Source organism: Seriola dumerili, unplaced genomic scaffold (assembly GCF_002260705.1).
Source record: "Seriola dumerili isolate Sdu_G_001 unplaced genomic scaffold, Sdu_1.0 BDQW01000019.1, whole genome shotgun sequence".
NCBI classification, from domain to species: Eukaryota; Metazoa; Chordata; class Actinopteri; order Carangiformes; family Carangidae; genus Seriola; species Seriola dumerili.
Window position 1 is genome coordinate 1137658 of NW_019174274.1, and position 16986 is coordinate 1154643.

Genomic DNA, 16986 nt, shown 5'->3' on the forward strand with positions numbered 1-16986 from the left:
ACTTTAACCCCCCACCCCACTAATAATGATAGCTCCAGTTTCCTGCTTCATCAGCTCATGACATCTGAAGAGGTAGGGATGGATTTCAATGACTTGGTAGATCGAGTCCTCACAAGCTCGACAATGTCATCTTACAGGTGATTTTGGTTGGGCTATTAACTGGCATTCAGAAAGGAACATTTAAGTAGTTGGAAATGTGTTGAAAATTAAATCACTCTTAAATAATTTAGTTATTTATTTCATAATTCTATCACAGAACCAGCTCTTATAATTTGCCAATGGCTGCAATGCATCAACTTACTGGGGGTCACTTTTTATTACCCATCTCCTCCTGTAATATTAGTTGTGTCCAAAACTGGTTTTAGACCGAAGCCTAATAGTAGAAAGAATTCCTGAATGAGTAGGACTATCAACTATTAGCAAAGCATTGCCCTGGTACATTGTCTATAGCATAAGATAGAGTTTATCCCAAAGTAACCCCAACATGTGAAAGTCGAGGATAAAACTGCAGTTCTCTGGCTCTTTCTCTAGCTTTCTTAATATTCAGTTGCTGTGCTGCTTCCAAGCAGCAAACCAGCTTTTCTCAGTGAGCTGAGTCATGTTTTCTTTTTGAAAACATCAGTGTGCTGCGATTCTGTTTTCTGGCTGAGTATCGGTGCATTGTTTTGTACCGAGTTAAAGCATGAGTCATTGCTGCAGAGTGTACGTCAACATCCTTCAAGTCAGCTACTTCAGAATTATTGCAATTTTGACAAGTGTTTTTGCACAGAAGAGAACAGTCGTGTTAGTCTTTGTATCTAGATTACGTAACGTATTGTGCATAAACGTCTCTGCAAACCCCCGAGTTAGGTAGAAAGAAAACCGCTAAAGAGATGATACAAGGTTGTTTTGAAATGAAAAGATGAGCTGCCCAAAGCCACACTTCCTCCTTCACAACTTGGACACCAAACTCTGAGGCACTATTGTGGCTCTGGCCCACTGCACTGCTCATGAGTCATCCTTGCAGATGGGTGTAATGTGCCCCCCATCAACCTCATCGACACTATGGGACACTGTGGCCCTCGTCCCACACTGACACTGCAGCAGTGCTGCCAAACACACACTGTACAAATCATGCCCATTTAAGACAAACCTGAGTGGTGTCGTCCAGGCTAAAGTGAGTAAGTTAACTGTCACAGGGTGTGGCAGTGACATTTTTCGCCTCTGTAACACTCTTGTCCTGTCCTCTCCTCTGTCAGCATGCCTCACTTCTCTTAAATAAGAGGGAGCAGGGAAAATGTTAGTGGGTCATCAGAAAATAGCCCGATAATTGACCCTGTCATTTAGTAAATGCAAGAGTACCAGAGCCATGTTAAGCCCTCTAATGTCATTCGAGTCCATTTCTATAGCAACAGCAAACAGAGAGGGGAAACAATGGAGGCTTTAGCTCAAAGAGGAGTGTTTGCAGCGGGGTTCCTTGGTGTGTGTGTGTGTTTTTTTTTTTTCCCCGCGGTGCATATTTAGCACCAGGCTGCCACCTGTGTCGCTTTATCCAATCATGTTACATATGCCGAGAATTTCACAGCCAAAGCCGAGTCCCTGGTGGGAATATAATGCAGAAATAGCAGTGAGAAGTGAGATGGTACAGAGCTCTGTAAAGATTTTGTTTACGTAACGTATGGCTACAAAGCAAGCTAAGCTAAGCTAAGCTGTACCCATGAAGAACAAGCTACTCTTTGCTTGGTTTCAAATTTAGCTTGTAGTATTAATATCTAGTGCAGTAGGAAGATAATAATAACATGCGACCTGTTGATACTTTACATTCTAACATTGTTACGTTAGATGACTTTACCCCCCATCCAAGATTTTGCCAACAGCTCCACAGAATTACATGATAATCTGTCTGACAGCGGCGTCGGACATCATCATCCACATGAGTTTCTGCTGCATGATGGAAAGCGTTGGCCCTGTCAAACATCTCGCAGTGGAAACTTAGTTCAGTGGACCCTTGTTGTATATTTAACATAGAACATAGGCACTAAATAAAGTAAAGGTGATGACGCACCGACAAATCCAAGCAATGTAGATGACCAACAGTAATAGCATCAGGAAGTGAAAAAGACAGCCAGGGTTAAAAATCTATTCTGGTGGTAAATGTTTCTGATGGCCAGTTGTTTCTTTATAATTTGAGTTTCAGTGAGTCAGTCAGGTGTCATGCTGTGTTTCCAAAAGGTTTTTTGATGAGTAATAATGCAGTATGGACAGTTTTCCTTCCCATTAACTGTTAGTGTGATTGATTCTTTGTTGGAGGATTCAGTTTTGGAGACGCAAAGTATCATGTTATTGTCTCACCAGGACCTTGCGTTAGTAGTCTTAGATTGGCTTTTCCAAATATTAAAACTGCTGCTCTTATTTTCATGAGATTTTCAAGAAACTCGTTAAGTAAGTCTGACCTTCAAAGGCAGATCATACTTGTTTTATAAGGCATCATCGTTTCCTGTCATTACAGCCGTGGCCGTCACAGACATGACGCAGGCTTGCACCATCTTCTTTCTAGTTGTGATGCAGAACAGTCTCACGAGGATCACAAAACCCTTTTTATTTGTTCTGCTTCTGATATTCTCCCTCTGGCTCTCCCTTTTTTTTTTGTTTTTCTTGTCACAGTGTGTAATGTGTGTCGTGTGGGGAATGAGGAGAGTAAATCCAGAACCTCATTTCACACGTTAAAAAATTGATGCGAGAAGAACTGATTCTCCAAATTTACAAAAACGTTTCTCAGCTAAAAAATTATTTGGTTGTCCAACAAAGTTATTAAAATATGCAATGGATAAAAGTAAACTTCAAAGCTAGTGCAGCTTTGTACCTTTTGCATTTTCACACATAAAATCAGAGCCTCCAGCTGTCAGCCCCCTGCTGGGGGTTTTTAATGCAGCGCAGGCAGCCATCCATCACTAATGCTTCATGGTGTACTGATGCACCACAAGCATTACTCACTTTTACACTTCCACAGAGATGAGCAGTGACTGTGTCTGCTGCAGCAAATCACACTAACCGCTCGGCCCAGCACAGGCTTAAAGTTATAGATGTGAATTATTCATGCACCTGAAGTCAAGTTGTTTCTGGAGTGATACACCAGGAGAAAAGGCTCTGCTGAAGTGAGGTGTCACTAGTGAAATGCAACAGAACGATAATGTGTGTTTTATCAAATGACACATAAAGGTGTAACATCCCGAGGAAACAGGTTGAGCTGACACTGATTTTTTTGAAAACTATCCCTTTCTACACTTGCTATTAGCCGTTCTTCCCGATATAGACTTTCCCCTGTTTATATCATCTGTCCCTGCGCCGCCTCTGTTTGTACGTCTTCAATTGCTCAAATGGGAACAGCTTCTGCGAAAGCACCATCCAGCTGATCTTTCAGTGCCCACCCCCCTGTACAAACTGATCTCAGCTGATTTATTTTGATTTCACTTGACAGCAGCAGGCTGCAGGTCAGGCTGTGAGGGATAGAGACTCATGTTGGACAACATTGGTGTTTCTCTCTTGGTATATATAGTGCTCTTTTCCCAGAGCCCTGAGCGGTTGGTATTCTGTGAGAGAAACAGGATCCCCGCGATTTAAACAAGTCACTGTTCCTGTAGCCAAACACCATGTGGCACCTCCATCCCCGCTCTTCTTGTACTGGTCGACCCCACTTCAACCACTCGCTGCTTCGACGCTACAACCGAACTAATCTACACTAAACTCAACTGAGGAAGCGAATCTTTTGGTCTGCTTGAAACATTTTGTCCGACCATGTCTGCAGGCAAAAGTGTTCCCTTAGCTGTTTCCTCAAAGGCATTCATACAGTCCACAGGCACTTTGTTTGAAGTATAGGGAACCCTCGAGGTACCACGTGGAGTTTTTGACCACAGAGAAATATTCTTACAAGTGTGAACCACAATTCACATCTGGGCTTCATGCTATTCAGCTGACTGACAGTTGGTGATTGTAGCAAGGCAAGAATGGCAGTGAATAAGATGATTGCTGGGAACCAAGTATGGACATAAAGAATGTATGATTTATTTAAACCTCAAGGACACACATAACAGACTCTTTGTCGGTCAACAACAACGCATCATTGATCTGAGGTTCAAAATTGTAACTGTAGATGTGAAGACAGTACAAACGTGCGTCATTCCTCCGGATTTAAACTAAATCAAGCCGGTGGCATCTGCATGATGATGTTTTTAAGTAAAAGTTATTCTGATTTAGTTTTTTGTAAATTAGCATTTAATAAGATACAGTAGATAATAAAAGTATTTGTCTACAAATGAAGTCATGTGTCGTGTTGGTTATGTATTCAGTGGAGTTTGCAGCAGGTAAAGGTACAGTCTCTGCTACATGTCCTTGAAATTCCTCATCTCCTCCTTTTCTACAAATGAATTAAGTTCAGCTACTTTCAATCATAAAATAACATTAGCTCCAGATAATTTGATGATGGCCGAATGGAAATAAGAGCATCTATTTTAAATGAACAATTTAGAATATGATGCAATTCATTACTCTGGTCGCAGCTCACACAGCTGATGTCATCCACTCAGGGAGAGACGGCTCAGGAATTCTGATTCCCTTGAACCAAGTTGCATTACTTTATTGATTGCGTGACTTTTCTCTTGGCATCAGTGTTTTCAGGGTCCTGCTCAAGGACACTTCAGCTGGCCTTTTGTAGTCTCTTCATATTATGTGACTGGGTGCTGTGTAAAGATATGATGGGAGTATGAGAACAATAAGCTCTGTTAATCCAACCTTGAAGTCTCAAAATTCAGTCAGTGTTTTATTTTCTAGGAAACTGCTTGAAACTTAGTCAAAATCCAGGAGGATGAAAAAAGAATTAAGGTCAAACCGCACGCGTCTTTGATCTGATTTTAAGGGTTAATCAAGAAGAGATTTGCTTCAACTCTTTCACACTCGCACTCTCATCCTGGCGTGGAATACACCACCAAGCTCTCCCCATTGATGATGAATTAAACGCCTTCAATAAAGCCTCCAAGTCGGGCCGTCTAATCCCACCTACAGCTGGTGAAGCTCAAGGTGCAAGGAGGGTTGCCTTCATGCGTGTCTTGTTTAATGATCTCTGCCCCACTACCCTCAAACTGTCAATCATCCTGAAAGAGAAGGTGCGGCAAGGTGCTCCGCTGCAGAAAAAGGCTAAATATTATTAAGATATCATCATTTGCTGTAGTGCAGTGTGAAGTGTCTAACAGTGATGCGTCGACAGAGATTGCATGCTATTTGTCTTGAGTTGTTACTAGTTCAGTCAAAGAGTGTTTAAGGATTGCGTGCACCAGTGATCAAGATGTGATAAATGTTTATGTGGCTGCTCATTTTCTAGAAATCATATGAGCTTCATCTAAAACTGGATTAATCGTGTGCAAAGATTAGAAACGCATTCCCATCACATTTTACATTCACTGCCGCGAGCAGCACATCTCATGAAACGGTCAAACCCCACGTCAACTCTCATGACCCTACAATCACCATTCACCCTAAACTTGCTGATCAATCTGTTGGCCTTTCACCTCCTTGTTGTCTTACGGCAGATTAGCAGAGCCAGAAGGCCGTGGCTCTCCGTCCCGCTATCGTACGTGCTTAAACAGATTAACCTGTTACTTCTAGTCGCATGCCAAATCCCAAGCTGCATCTGGAGCGTGCTGGGGTGTCCTTCTGTCAGCCCAAATATTTACTCACAGGAGGGAGGTTTGTGGGAGTCTTAGGGGAAATGTTTCAAAACCTGTTGATTTGTGTATTTAATGTCAGAAAAAAGAGTGGAAAAAGACCAACTACTTCCCGAAGCCCAAGGTGACCTCTTCAGCCCAAAATCTATGCTATAGCTATAAATGCAAGCATAAGCTTTTATTCATAACCATAATGCATGCTGCTGAGAGCCACACTAATCATCTTCTTGGTAACATCTTCCTTTTACTCTGCTGTCCACCACATACCAACACGTCATCAAACTATAGATGCCAGCACAGGACATCCTGTCTGAGCACCAGATAATAGCTCTGGCATTTTTTTAAACCAGAGTGGAAAATGATAATAATAATAATAATAATGTGTGTGTCTGAGTTAAACGCAGCTCAAGTGAAAATGCTTTATTGGCCTGACATTTGACTGTTGTCTCCCTCTGCCACTCCTCTCAGTATGTTTCCAAACTGAGACATGAGTGCAGGCCCGGTAATTCGACCCCCTCTCCTCCCTCAACCGTCCACCCTGCACTTAGATACTGTTGAGGGTTCTCATGGACACGCTGCCCTTTAGAAATTCCCCGGCTGCAACCAGCGCGACCCATCAGGTAACGCCAGCGTGCGCTCGAGATAGTATCACTGCACAGGAGCGGATGAATTATCACCGCGGCTTTGATGTGGTGGGCAAATTGACAACGGGGCGCCTTACCACCTCCGGGGCGATATCGTGTTTTGCCCTCATCAGCAAATTGAATTGTAAAGCGTAGGTGATTTACTGCAAATAAAGGACAATTAAATCTCTATCACTGCAATCAAAATCAAATAGTTTAGATCTTTTGTCTCTTGGCCACATAAATTCAATCCAATTAGATTAAATGAAGATCGGCAGACATCCCCTGACCCCCCAAGAGCCTCCGGTCGTCTCTCTCCTCTGCCCTCTAATCCCTATATCTGTCTAATTAGCAACAATCTTGCAGAAAAGCTGCCACAATGCAGATTAGGTCCCACTCTCTAAGTGTTCACTCAAGTTAGACATTTTCTGTGCATCTGCGATCTAAGCTTTTGTAAATAACAATTAGCTGTATCTTTGCAGAATAATGAAAACTTTTTCATGAAATGCATTATTAATTAATAGCAGTATTCAAAACATTTATGATACCAGGCTACACAGCAGTGATTATTTTAAAAGAAATATTCCAAATCCATTGCATATATCATTTTGCATTTGCCAAGGATTTCAGTATTATTCGATTTCTACATTGATCAGGAAATTGAGAGCCCCCGCACATTGGCATGCAACCCCTGCATTGACATGTTTGCGAAGAGATGAATATTGTGTCAGTCAGGGTTTAAGCGCACACATGCCCTGACACACACACTCACACACACACAGCCAAGCTCCAGTCTTACCTCTCGCAGCGAAGCTTTAGCCCACTGTGCTGTTGTGCCTCTGCAGTGCCACTGGCTGTGCCTTCAGCCTGCCGGCTCAGATGAAGCGTTATCCTCAGTGTGAATTTTGCGCTCTGCTCTCCTTCCCGACAGTGAGTGTCCCTTTTCTCTCCTCCGTCGCGTCCTCAGCTGGCCTTGTACAATCCAGGTGGTCTGATAGGTGGAAGAGGAGAAGAGGAAGAGGAGCGTCTCCTGACAGACTGAGGGGAGCTGCTGCTGTGTATGTATGTGTGTGTGTGTGTGTGTGTGTGTGTGTGTATGTGTGTGTGTGTGTGTGTGTGAGATGATGTCTGTGGCTGGGGATTGTGAAGACAGACGGTGTGTGTGTGTGTGTGTGTGCGTGTGTGTGTGAGAGAGGGAGAGAGAGAGCAGAGGGGGAGACACAGGACCTGCCATGCAGATATCAGCCCTGTTGCAGTTAAATTTAAACCACCCTCCCTTCTGACACCTTGAGCCACGGCTGCCCTCCCTCTCCAGCATGCATGCACACACACACCCCCACACACCCCCACACCCACACACACACACACGCACACACACACACACACACACACACACACACGGCTCTGACGGTACCATATGGCCCTTGACAGAAGACTGAGCCCTTGGGAGTCTGTGACTGTCCCTGACGAGAGAAAGAGTAAGGGGTGGGGGGTGTCACATAACATGCTATATCTGAAACACAAATGTATCTGATGCGTGTGATTGCCTACGTGATGCATCATGATCATGTTCTGTCGTTTTGGATCATTCTTGATGTTAAAAGAGCACACGCATTTTACTCATATCATGCAGTAGTACTGTCCAAGCCCTGTTGACTTACAGTGATGTTTAAAATCGGTGGTGTTCCCCTTTAACAAAGCCCCCTCAGGTGATTTTTTTTTTTTCACCTTGGAGTGGGGAGAGGTTGCACCAAAAATAAATACCTGACACTTTAAGTGCCAACCGCTCCGCTGGTTTAAAAACTGGGTTACTTTCTGATGCAGTCTGAGGCAGGAGGGTCACAGACAGTTGAGTCACAGCAATCCCTCGCCAGACGTCAGAGCAGTAATAGAATTATGGCCATTGTTCGGCTTTAGATGGCACACAGAGCTGAATTAAACTGCTTTTAAATGAATTGGTTTTCCATTCAGCGTCTGCTTCTTTCTGAACAAGAAAATTAGAAAAAAGGTAACTGAATAAGGATTGACCTGTGGATATGTGTGAATGTGTGTTTATGTGTGTGTGTGTGTGTGTGTGTGTGTGTGTGTGTGTGTGTGTGTGTGTATTGGTGGGTGGGTGCGTGACCTGAATTGCGTAAAGACTCAGCCAGAGTCCTCCAGCTGTCAGTGGTTCCTCTCCTTTGACACGCTGCCATAAATTTCCCAGGCAAATCTCTTTTCTTTCACCTTTATTTACCCAGGTGTGTGTGTGGTGGTGGGGGGGGGCTAAGAGTCTATGCTGAGTGCTTTACAATTACTCTTTTATACGCTATAAACTCCCTCCATACCATTTTTCACCTGATGCATTGATGAGAGTTGTTGGAGAAAAGAAAATTGAGTTCATACTGTTTTTTTTTTTGGTTTTTTTTGTTTTGTTTTTTCTACTTATTCTCTCTGGATTTTCCCAGCATATTCAAGCAGTGAAGCCACCAAATTCTTGAGCAGTAAGCTCACTTTTGACTTTTCACTTCAACCCCGCAGTACAGCTCTGGTCACTGCATTTACACGTTCGTTTGAACAAATGCGTACATGTGTTAATAGAACATCTTCAAATGTCTTCCTTTGTTTTTAAATTAAATTAGTCCACCACTCAAAGATATTCAGTTTACTTTCATATATGACAAAAGAGTATTTGATTATGAAAGTAGCTGCTAATTAATTTTTTGTCCAACTACTCTTTTCATCGACTAGCAGTTGCAGTTGTCTGCAGGTCTCTGCCCTTTTCCCATCAGTTCTAACAGTTTCTAATCCCTCTGGATTACCCATGTCCTAACATCAGTTTACATTTAAGGCGTGTAGATGAAATGTGCAGTGAGTGCAGAACAGTAGATGGGTACGGGAAATGTTTCCCAGCTCTTAGTTGAGTAGAAGGGGGAGGTGGGGTTATGATTCAGTGAGGAGAAAATGATGTGAGATACTTCTAAATAAACATGGGGTTTTCAGCCTACAGTGGAATATGGGAAGTGACTCAGCTGTTCTGGCTGCAGCCTTTTGAAATTGGGCACACACCTACACAAAAATTTTGCCTCACTGTTAAAAAAACATATTGGATATGATTGTCATGAGCTCGAATAGACGGATGAAACCGCGATTCAGAGAGTATCATTGTATCAGCAAATGAAAGCAGTAAATGGTATATGAAGTTTTGCAAAGCTGCCTGCTCCTGTGTATGTGTTGTCCTCCAAATGTGATTATAGTCTATGCTGCTCCTGCTGTAGATCTATTATAGCTACCAGTGATCATGAGCCTTGTACAGTGCAATGTCAAGTAAATTCTGGATTTAATGTCTAGTTTAGCTCTCGTCCACCGCATTAAGAGTGGATTCTAGTAAAGATAAAAGTTATTCAAGCCCTCAAGAGAGCTCCCAAGGTAAAGCACTGCTGACTTTTATGGAGCTTTTAAGATGAGAAAATGGCCACAGGAAAAGAAAGTGTTCTTCAAACCCTGAATAAAGAGGATTTGGTAAAGTGCTACTGATTATATTGTGAATGGATGGTATTTATGGATGATCTGCTCTGTGATTTTTATTCCTCACCAAATGAATCAAGGCAATACAGAAATATTTGTCTTCCACTGTGTTACTGACATTGTATTTTGACAATACGTGGTCTAACACAGCCAAAATCAAACTTTATGATGAATATATAAATTCATACACATATTGAATTAGTGCACATCCCTATGAGCTCCTCAGTGTTTTGATTCTCTACACACTTTTGGCACAGACCTCTCCACTAGCGGATACAGTTTACAGCTTGGGAATGCTAAATGTTATGCTGATATATTTCATTTGGCAGCTCTGTCAAGGATTTTAAAAGCCATGTGAAGTAATGTAAGTAATGTATGTAATGAACCTGCATGCATGTGTGGTGAAATTTCATATGTAACGCAGTCAAAAATACATTCACTACTACTCAAAAGCAGATGAACAAACCCGAGCTCATAGACTTTACGTGCAGGAACTTTTGTGTGGAAACGAATTTGCAGTTTTAAATGCAAAAATCTACCATTCAAATACTAGCAGGAGTATGTGCATATAAACCAGACTGAGACCTGAGATTAGAGAAATGATTGAGGGCACGTTATTGGAAATGTAAGCACACACACACACATGCAGGAGACACACCTTATAGTCAAGTCCATGCATTTTATAGTGCGAGCATGAGTCCCAGGCTGGTCCCAGGCATGCAGTAACTTTACACTGGTCACTAATCACAAACATCACAAAATTAACCTCAGTGACAGCTCTGAGAGCGGCACGACAGAAAGTGCACGCCTAGAAGTTTCCAACTAGCCGTCTCTCATCACTCGCAGATGATTGTGAGAGTGTGTGTGTGTGTGTGTTTATGATTTTGACATGTAAATTACACGTGTGTGGCCATATGTGTGCATGCTGAGTATCCTGTTACTTTACTCTCATTCTATTCATCCACCACCATATTCAGTCATCTCCCTCTTTACTTTGAGGGTCTTTTATTAAAAAATGATTATAAGAAAAGATGATAACATATGTACAACTAACAAAAATGAATCAAAGTTAAGAAGCTGTGCACATCATACATTACTCTGGACCATTATATATAATTTTGCCAGTCGTCTTCATCAGCTGAGGAAAATTTGTGATAGTGTGAGTTTACTCACCATTTTCATCCTCATCCCTCCACTCTGTACAGTACATACATATACACACTTGCAGTAAATGTATATGCGTTGCCTGTGGCAGCATTATTATCCAATGTAACTACAAAGCTTTGGAATGGAAACTTTCACATACAGTCGACCTCTGCTTCTTTGCAGCGATTTATTATTACTCCTCAAATTTCAGAGATCAATCTGATTTTGTATTTGATGACACTCGGTCGTCAGTTGGATTTCTTAAATCCTAAATCGTGTTGTGAAAACTAAAAACCTCCAGTCAAATCATCTACATTATTATAAAGACACTGAAGCTGATTTTCATTAGCAACATGTGTCACAATTTGCTCCATCAGTGAACCAAGACTCAGACACAAACACTTTCAACAGGCTCATGCTGTCTTTCCACACCACACTGCAGTGAATTACATCATTTCTGTTGTTTCTTGGGGGTTAAAAAGAAAAAACAAAAACTCTCCATCCTCCTCTATCTTATTTTCTATCCCTCAGTCAGTCAGAGCACCTGTGCCTGTCCAGTCCTCCCTTTATCTTACATCCACAGCCACCAGGGAGCTGTTTTATCAGTCCCTTTACGACCTGCCTGCTTGGCCTGTTCAATACGCTACATGTCGGAGCAGCTGTAAATGGCCTTTCAGGACACTTCTATCGGCACTGGAGAGCTTTTACAGGGTCACAGTGGCCAGTGTGGATTTGTTTTATGTCACCGCATGTGCGTGCAAGGCTTTTAGAGAGAGTATGTGATGGTCTGAAGGATGTGTGAGAGGATTTAGATGTAAATGGAAGTTTGGTAGAGCCAGTCTCCTGGAAATTACATTTGTACATTGCGAAATTCTTTTCCCAAAGAGGTCGTGATGTAAAAAATAATCACTGGCTGGATTAACTTCAGGTAACTTTTTTGGATGAATGAATCCTGCATTCAATCTTACAAGAATATGAGTGATTTTAAGGTCACCCAGAGCACTTTCAAACAGACATTTTACTTCTTCTGGAGGGAAACTGCTGTAAAGTCTTCAGAAAGTAACAGTGGATTCTCTGTTTAATATTTCCTCCCACTGAAATAACAGATACACAGCAAACAGAGATCCTTACACCACAGAGGAATTGTCGGTATGAAGAAGATGAGAAAAGTAATTTTGAATTTGATTTTTATTGAGGAATGATTTGTTAGCCGCAATGTAAAACCATGCAAATACTTTCCACTCCTCTTTGCCAAGACAGTGTCATAAAGCACCGATTTATCTTACACACTCTCTGACCCTCTTCCTCCTTCCTCTCTGCCTCGGCATTATGGGAGCGGGCAGTTTAAAAACAGAGGTATTTACGACTCAGCGCTCTCCTCCTGGAGTTCCTGGAGCTCCACAAAACATGTGGGACTGGCAGTGTGACACCACCAGTTTAAAGATAGACAGGGTTTTGGTTGGCTATCTGGCTATTTTGTATCAGGATCCATCTGTCTGCCTGCACACCTGCCTATCACTGTGTCTGACACATGCGGTTAAAGCAGGTCTGAACATTGTATGAGAGAACTGGGACGGTGAAACTGTTACTGGTGTATCTGTGTCTGGCTGTTTTAATGTGATTCCTTTTGCAGTGGAGGCACACGTCTTTTGGATCCTTTACCTTTACTTAATTTATACTTTAGTAGTTTAATCTGTTAAGATAAAGTTTTAAGATGCTAATATTTTATAAGAGATCATATTTTGTTCACGTAAAATCTAAATCTGCAGGTTAACTAGTAATTATAGCTCTCAAGTCTGTCACATAACGGTGAAGTAAAATATCTACCTCTACAATACACTAAAGTAGTATTATTATTATTATTATTATTATATGTAATTTAAGTGCAAGTATAAATTGTACGTGAGTAAATATACTTGAGTCAAATTCCACCACTGCCCTTTATGTATTTTTGTTCATCTAAAAATACATTATTAAAATGTATTAAAAATACATAAATAGTAAATTAGTAGTAGCAGTCTAGTAGTATAATTAGTATAATAGAAGCAGCCTCTATTTTAAAAATTAAAGCATTAGTCATTAAGTTTCAGCTGTTTAAATGATGCTAAAGTTTGACTGCCTTTGGTGGCCTTATATAAAATGAGCTGTGTGTTATCTCAAGTTAAAAAACTGCTTTCATCCATTTTGACCTGTGCTTCAAAACTAAAAGAACATGTCGCCATCTACTGGTCAAAAGGAGTAATCGCCTGACTTTAAGCCACAGGTGCGCACGTGATGAAGCAGTGATTAAAACACAGCCACTCCACCTGTTGAAATGAAAGGGACTGTGAAGAAAACAAACAACGGAGCCCTACATGTACAGCACCTGCAGCGTTTTGCTTTTTTGAAGTCGAGACAAGCTCCGACATGTCAGCCAGAGATTATGAAATTCTGAGCGGCAGCAGTCTTGGAAGGAATTGCATCCCAACAGGCCAACAGCTTCCAAGGACTCCTCTGTCAGATGTAAAGAGACGCCTGGATCTTGATGAAGATTCAGATGAAAGTCTTGAGGAACCACAGGAGAACACGGCGGTACGTTCAGAGATTGTCCATTATTTCACCGCCACTCTTTAACTGTACCTAACTTGAATGGAATTAAATCTGTTATCCTCTTATCAGCAGACAGGTGCCAGAGATCAATACAACGACTTGAACAGGACGCTTGATGTCAGCACTCCTGAGAAAAGAACAGGTACAAAAATATTGATCTAAAGAATATAGTCTGCTCCCTTTAGTTGCCTTGTTGGTTGTGCTGCTTTTAAGCTTCCTCGCAAATCGCATAGGGACAGAAACGTTCTTGAAAACATACATTTTGGGTTCAGTGTTGAAATGATGTGAAAGCTTGTAAAGCACCACTTTTACTTCCAAGGTTGTTTTCCTGCACATGATGTTTTTGTCCTCTCTCTCTCCTTGTTTGTTCAGAAAGTACTTTGGAAACTGGTTACCTAAACTCCATGCTGAAAGGGATGAAGGGGTATCAGCTGACAGCAGGTGACTTGGAGTTTATTATGAAGATGAAAGAAGAAGAGCGCCTTAAAAAACTGGAGGTAATTCTGGCCTTCTCACTGCATGCTGCTTGATTACAGTCATGTTCCTCAGTTGCACTGTGAATGCGATCATTTGTGTACAGGTTTTTTTTTTTTTTTGTTGTTGTTTTTACTGAGATGTCAGTTTGCTGATGAAATGTGGATATTGTGACTGCCCTCAGGGAGAGCTGGAAGAGGTGCGGAGGTCATTGCAAAAGGAAACGATGGCCTTTGAGCAGGCGTGTGCTTCCAGGGACATGGCACAGGCTGAACTCAACAAGGTGAGCCTCTCTTTGAATTACAATAAGCAGGAAAGGTGATGAGAAGATCACAAAACTCAGACAAGTTACCCTTTTTATCTTGTGAAATCCTTGTCTTCAAAACGTCAACTATTCAGTAAGAAATCAAGCATATTTTTTCACTGCAAGTTTAGCAATAAAAAATCTTAACTCGAGGCTTCAAAGGCAGTTGTATAGCTACTAGGGCACATCTGACCTTTTTACCACCATAATAACTTTCTCTCAATGTTCAAGCCTGTGTCTGTTACAGGCATTTTTACTAGCATTTTATATTGCCTCTAAAATGGCATTATTTTCCCCTGGAAGGTCAACAAAGTTATAAATGTGAAGCTGAAGATGATGGATCCTTTGCGATCATTCCTCTGGCATTTACAGTCTGTTAGATAACGCTCAGTGGAAATTCACAAAAAACCAGAGAGGCGATAACGTCCAACAAAGGTTAAGAGGTAGATTGGATCCACAACTTCAAACACAAGCCCACTGAGCCTGCAGAATGGCCGGTTTCTCAAACATAGCACATACTAATAAAAGTGTGCAGGTTCCTTACATGTGAAATATAGTTGGAAAGAAAACAAAAATTCATCCTGCTGATCCTGATGCATCGGTTGTTGTGTCCGTCAGCTCCCATCCTGTGAAGAGCTCACGGAGTGCGCACAAGTGGTCCTCAAAATGACATCGCCATCGGCCGAGTTCATGGACCTGGATGCCAAGGCTCTCCTGGCCATGATGATGAAAGAACAAGTCCAGAGGGCCATGGATGAGAAGAGGACCGAACTCAGTCAGATGGAGAAGATGCTGGCAAAGAAGTAATGAATAGCTTGCATAGGTGAAGCAGTGTGTGCCACATTTTGAGTCACTGAAGTTAGCCAGTGTTGCATTTGAAAGCATCATGCCAGTGTTTACACTGGTAGTAGACTATTCACTTTGTTTTGCTAACACACAAACATGTGCTTTTAGTCTACTGTAGATATTCCTGTAAAGACGGTGCTATGCTGAGTTCTTCTTTTATTTTTATACCTTGAATAAGCAGGTGTGTAGTCCTCTATTTCAGTGCATTCATGTGCTGGTGGGAGAAGCTCAAACACACAAAGCTTGACAGCTAAAGAGGCCCCAAAACTTCACACTGTCCCCTTCACAACACTGATTGCTTATTGATTGGCTCCAGGATTCCACTTTTCCATCAGTTGCAGGTGTTCAATAGCTTTACTACTGTGGACAATTGTCCAGCTGCACTGTAGGTATTTATTTTTAACATCCATGGAAAATTCAGGACCAAATACTAACATGGATTCTTTAAAAAAAAAAAAAAAAAAAGGTTTTTTAAAAAAAAAAAAAAAAAAAAAAAAAAAAACATCTGCGATAGAAGGAAGAATGCGACTAAAGAGAGACGGCGGCTTGAAAAACAAATTGCCACTGAACAGGTAAGAGCGGCTCCAATTTGCTAAATATTTTATTAAATTTAAATAATTTTTTACTTTTTTTTTTTTTTTTTTTGCTTTCAGCTGAAGATACAGAGGTTAATGTTCCAGTTATCTGACCTGAAGTCTGAACTTGCACAAGAAGAGGTGAGAATCTGATCTGTTGTACCCACTGATTTTTGGTCTAAACTCTTGCAAAACATTGTCCTGAGGGAAGAAAAAAAGTTGCATCTGGTACTCTAACTAAGCAGTATGTTTCCACAGGAAGCCTATGAAGCTCTTGAGGTGCAGATCAAGACCAAAGGAGTGAAACACCGAGGAAAGGGGAGAAAAGGAAAACCTACAGAGAAACCACAAGATGCAACAAACCACCCTGTGGCCCCAGCTGGTGCTGGAGAGGAGGCACAAAACGTTGGTCTGAGAAGATCCAAGAGGATAGCAAGCAGGAGTTGAAGGTTTTTTTTTTTTTTTTTTTTTTTTTCCCCCAGACTGAAATATCTCAATGTTGGATGGACTGCCATGAAATTTCAGACAGATATCAGTAGTTTCCATTGGCTGAATCCTTTGGTGATCCTGACGACCCTGGCACCACCATGACATTTGCACCTGTGGTTTGTCCTTTGCTTTTCATCCATCATCAGGTCAAATTTTGACTCGTCCAGTATTTTGCTTCATGACCTTGAGATTTTAGAAATGTTGTATATAGTTTTGTCTAATTGTAAGGATCTGTCTGCCTTTTTATTTTTGTACAAGAAATAAACTTTCACAACAGTAGATGGGTCTTTGTGTTCACTGGTGTGAAACCTATGCTAAGCTGTGTACCACAAACATGGCTTATGAATGATGTTACAGCAGTCATGAGGAATTATGCTTAAGTAATGTTAAAAAAATATATATATATGTCCCAGTTTATGAAGAGAGGTCAAAGGTCAGTCAGCTACAGAGCAGCAGCATAAGAACTGACTTGAGGATTAATGTTTCTTCCAGGACAGCTCAGAAGAGTGAAAACTTGTCAGCACAAGGGCCTGAAGCCCAAACCATCATGACAAACTGAATTACATGTGATGTGTTTTAATTTGTGGTTCAAAGGGAAGTCACTTCCTCCATTCTATTTTTACAAATCAGCCCCTGGAGCCCATGTTACTCGTGTTTTTTTTCTGTGTCTGTAGATTAGTAATTCAAATCTAATCATAGATCAGCATGCGGTAATGCAGAGAATATTTTTGATTATG

The 16986-nt window shown here is 41.4% G+C and overlaps 2 protein-coding genes across 2 annotated transcripts in view; both read left to right on the forward strand.

Moving 5' to 3' along the window:
* ect2l (epithelial cell transforming 2 like) overlaps positions 1-7320 on the forward strand; it is a 73904-nt gene extending 66584 nt beyond the window's left edge. The window contains exon 22 of the mRNA XM_022761642.1: positions 7251-7320. The gene's annotated coding sequence lies outside the window, so the exon portion shown is untranslated. The remainder of the gene's footprint in view (positions 1-7250) is intronic.
* Positions 7321-13322: 6002 nt separating this feature from the next.
* Positions 13323-15146, forward strand: LOC111233885. The gene is made up of 5 exons (XM_022761796.1): positions 13323-13543; positions 13631-13703; positions 13934-14058; positions 14220-14318; positions 14958-15146. Exons 1-5 carry the CDS (start codon positions 13379-13381, stop codon positions 15144-15146), a joined length of 651 nt encoding a protein of 216 aa, XP_022617517.1. The 5' UTR covers positions 13323-13378.
* Positions 15147-16986: the final 1840 nt, after the last annotated feature.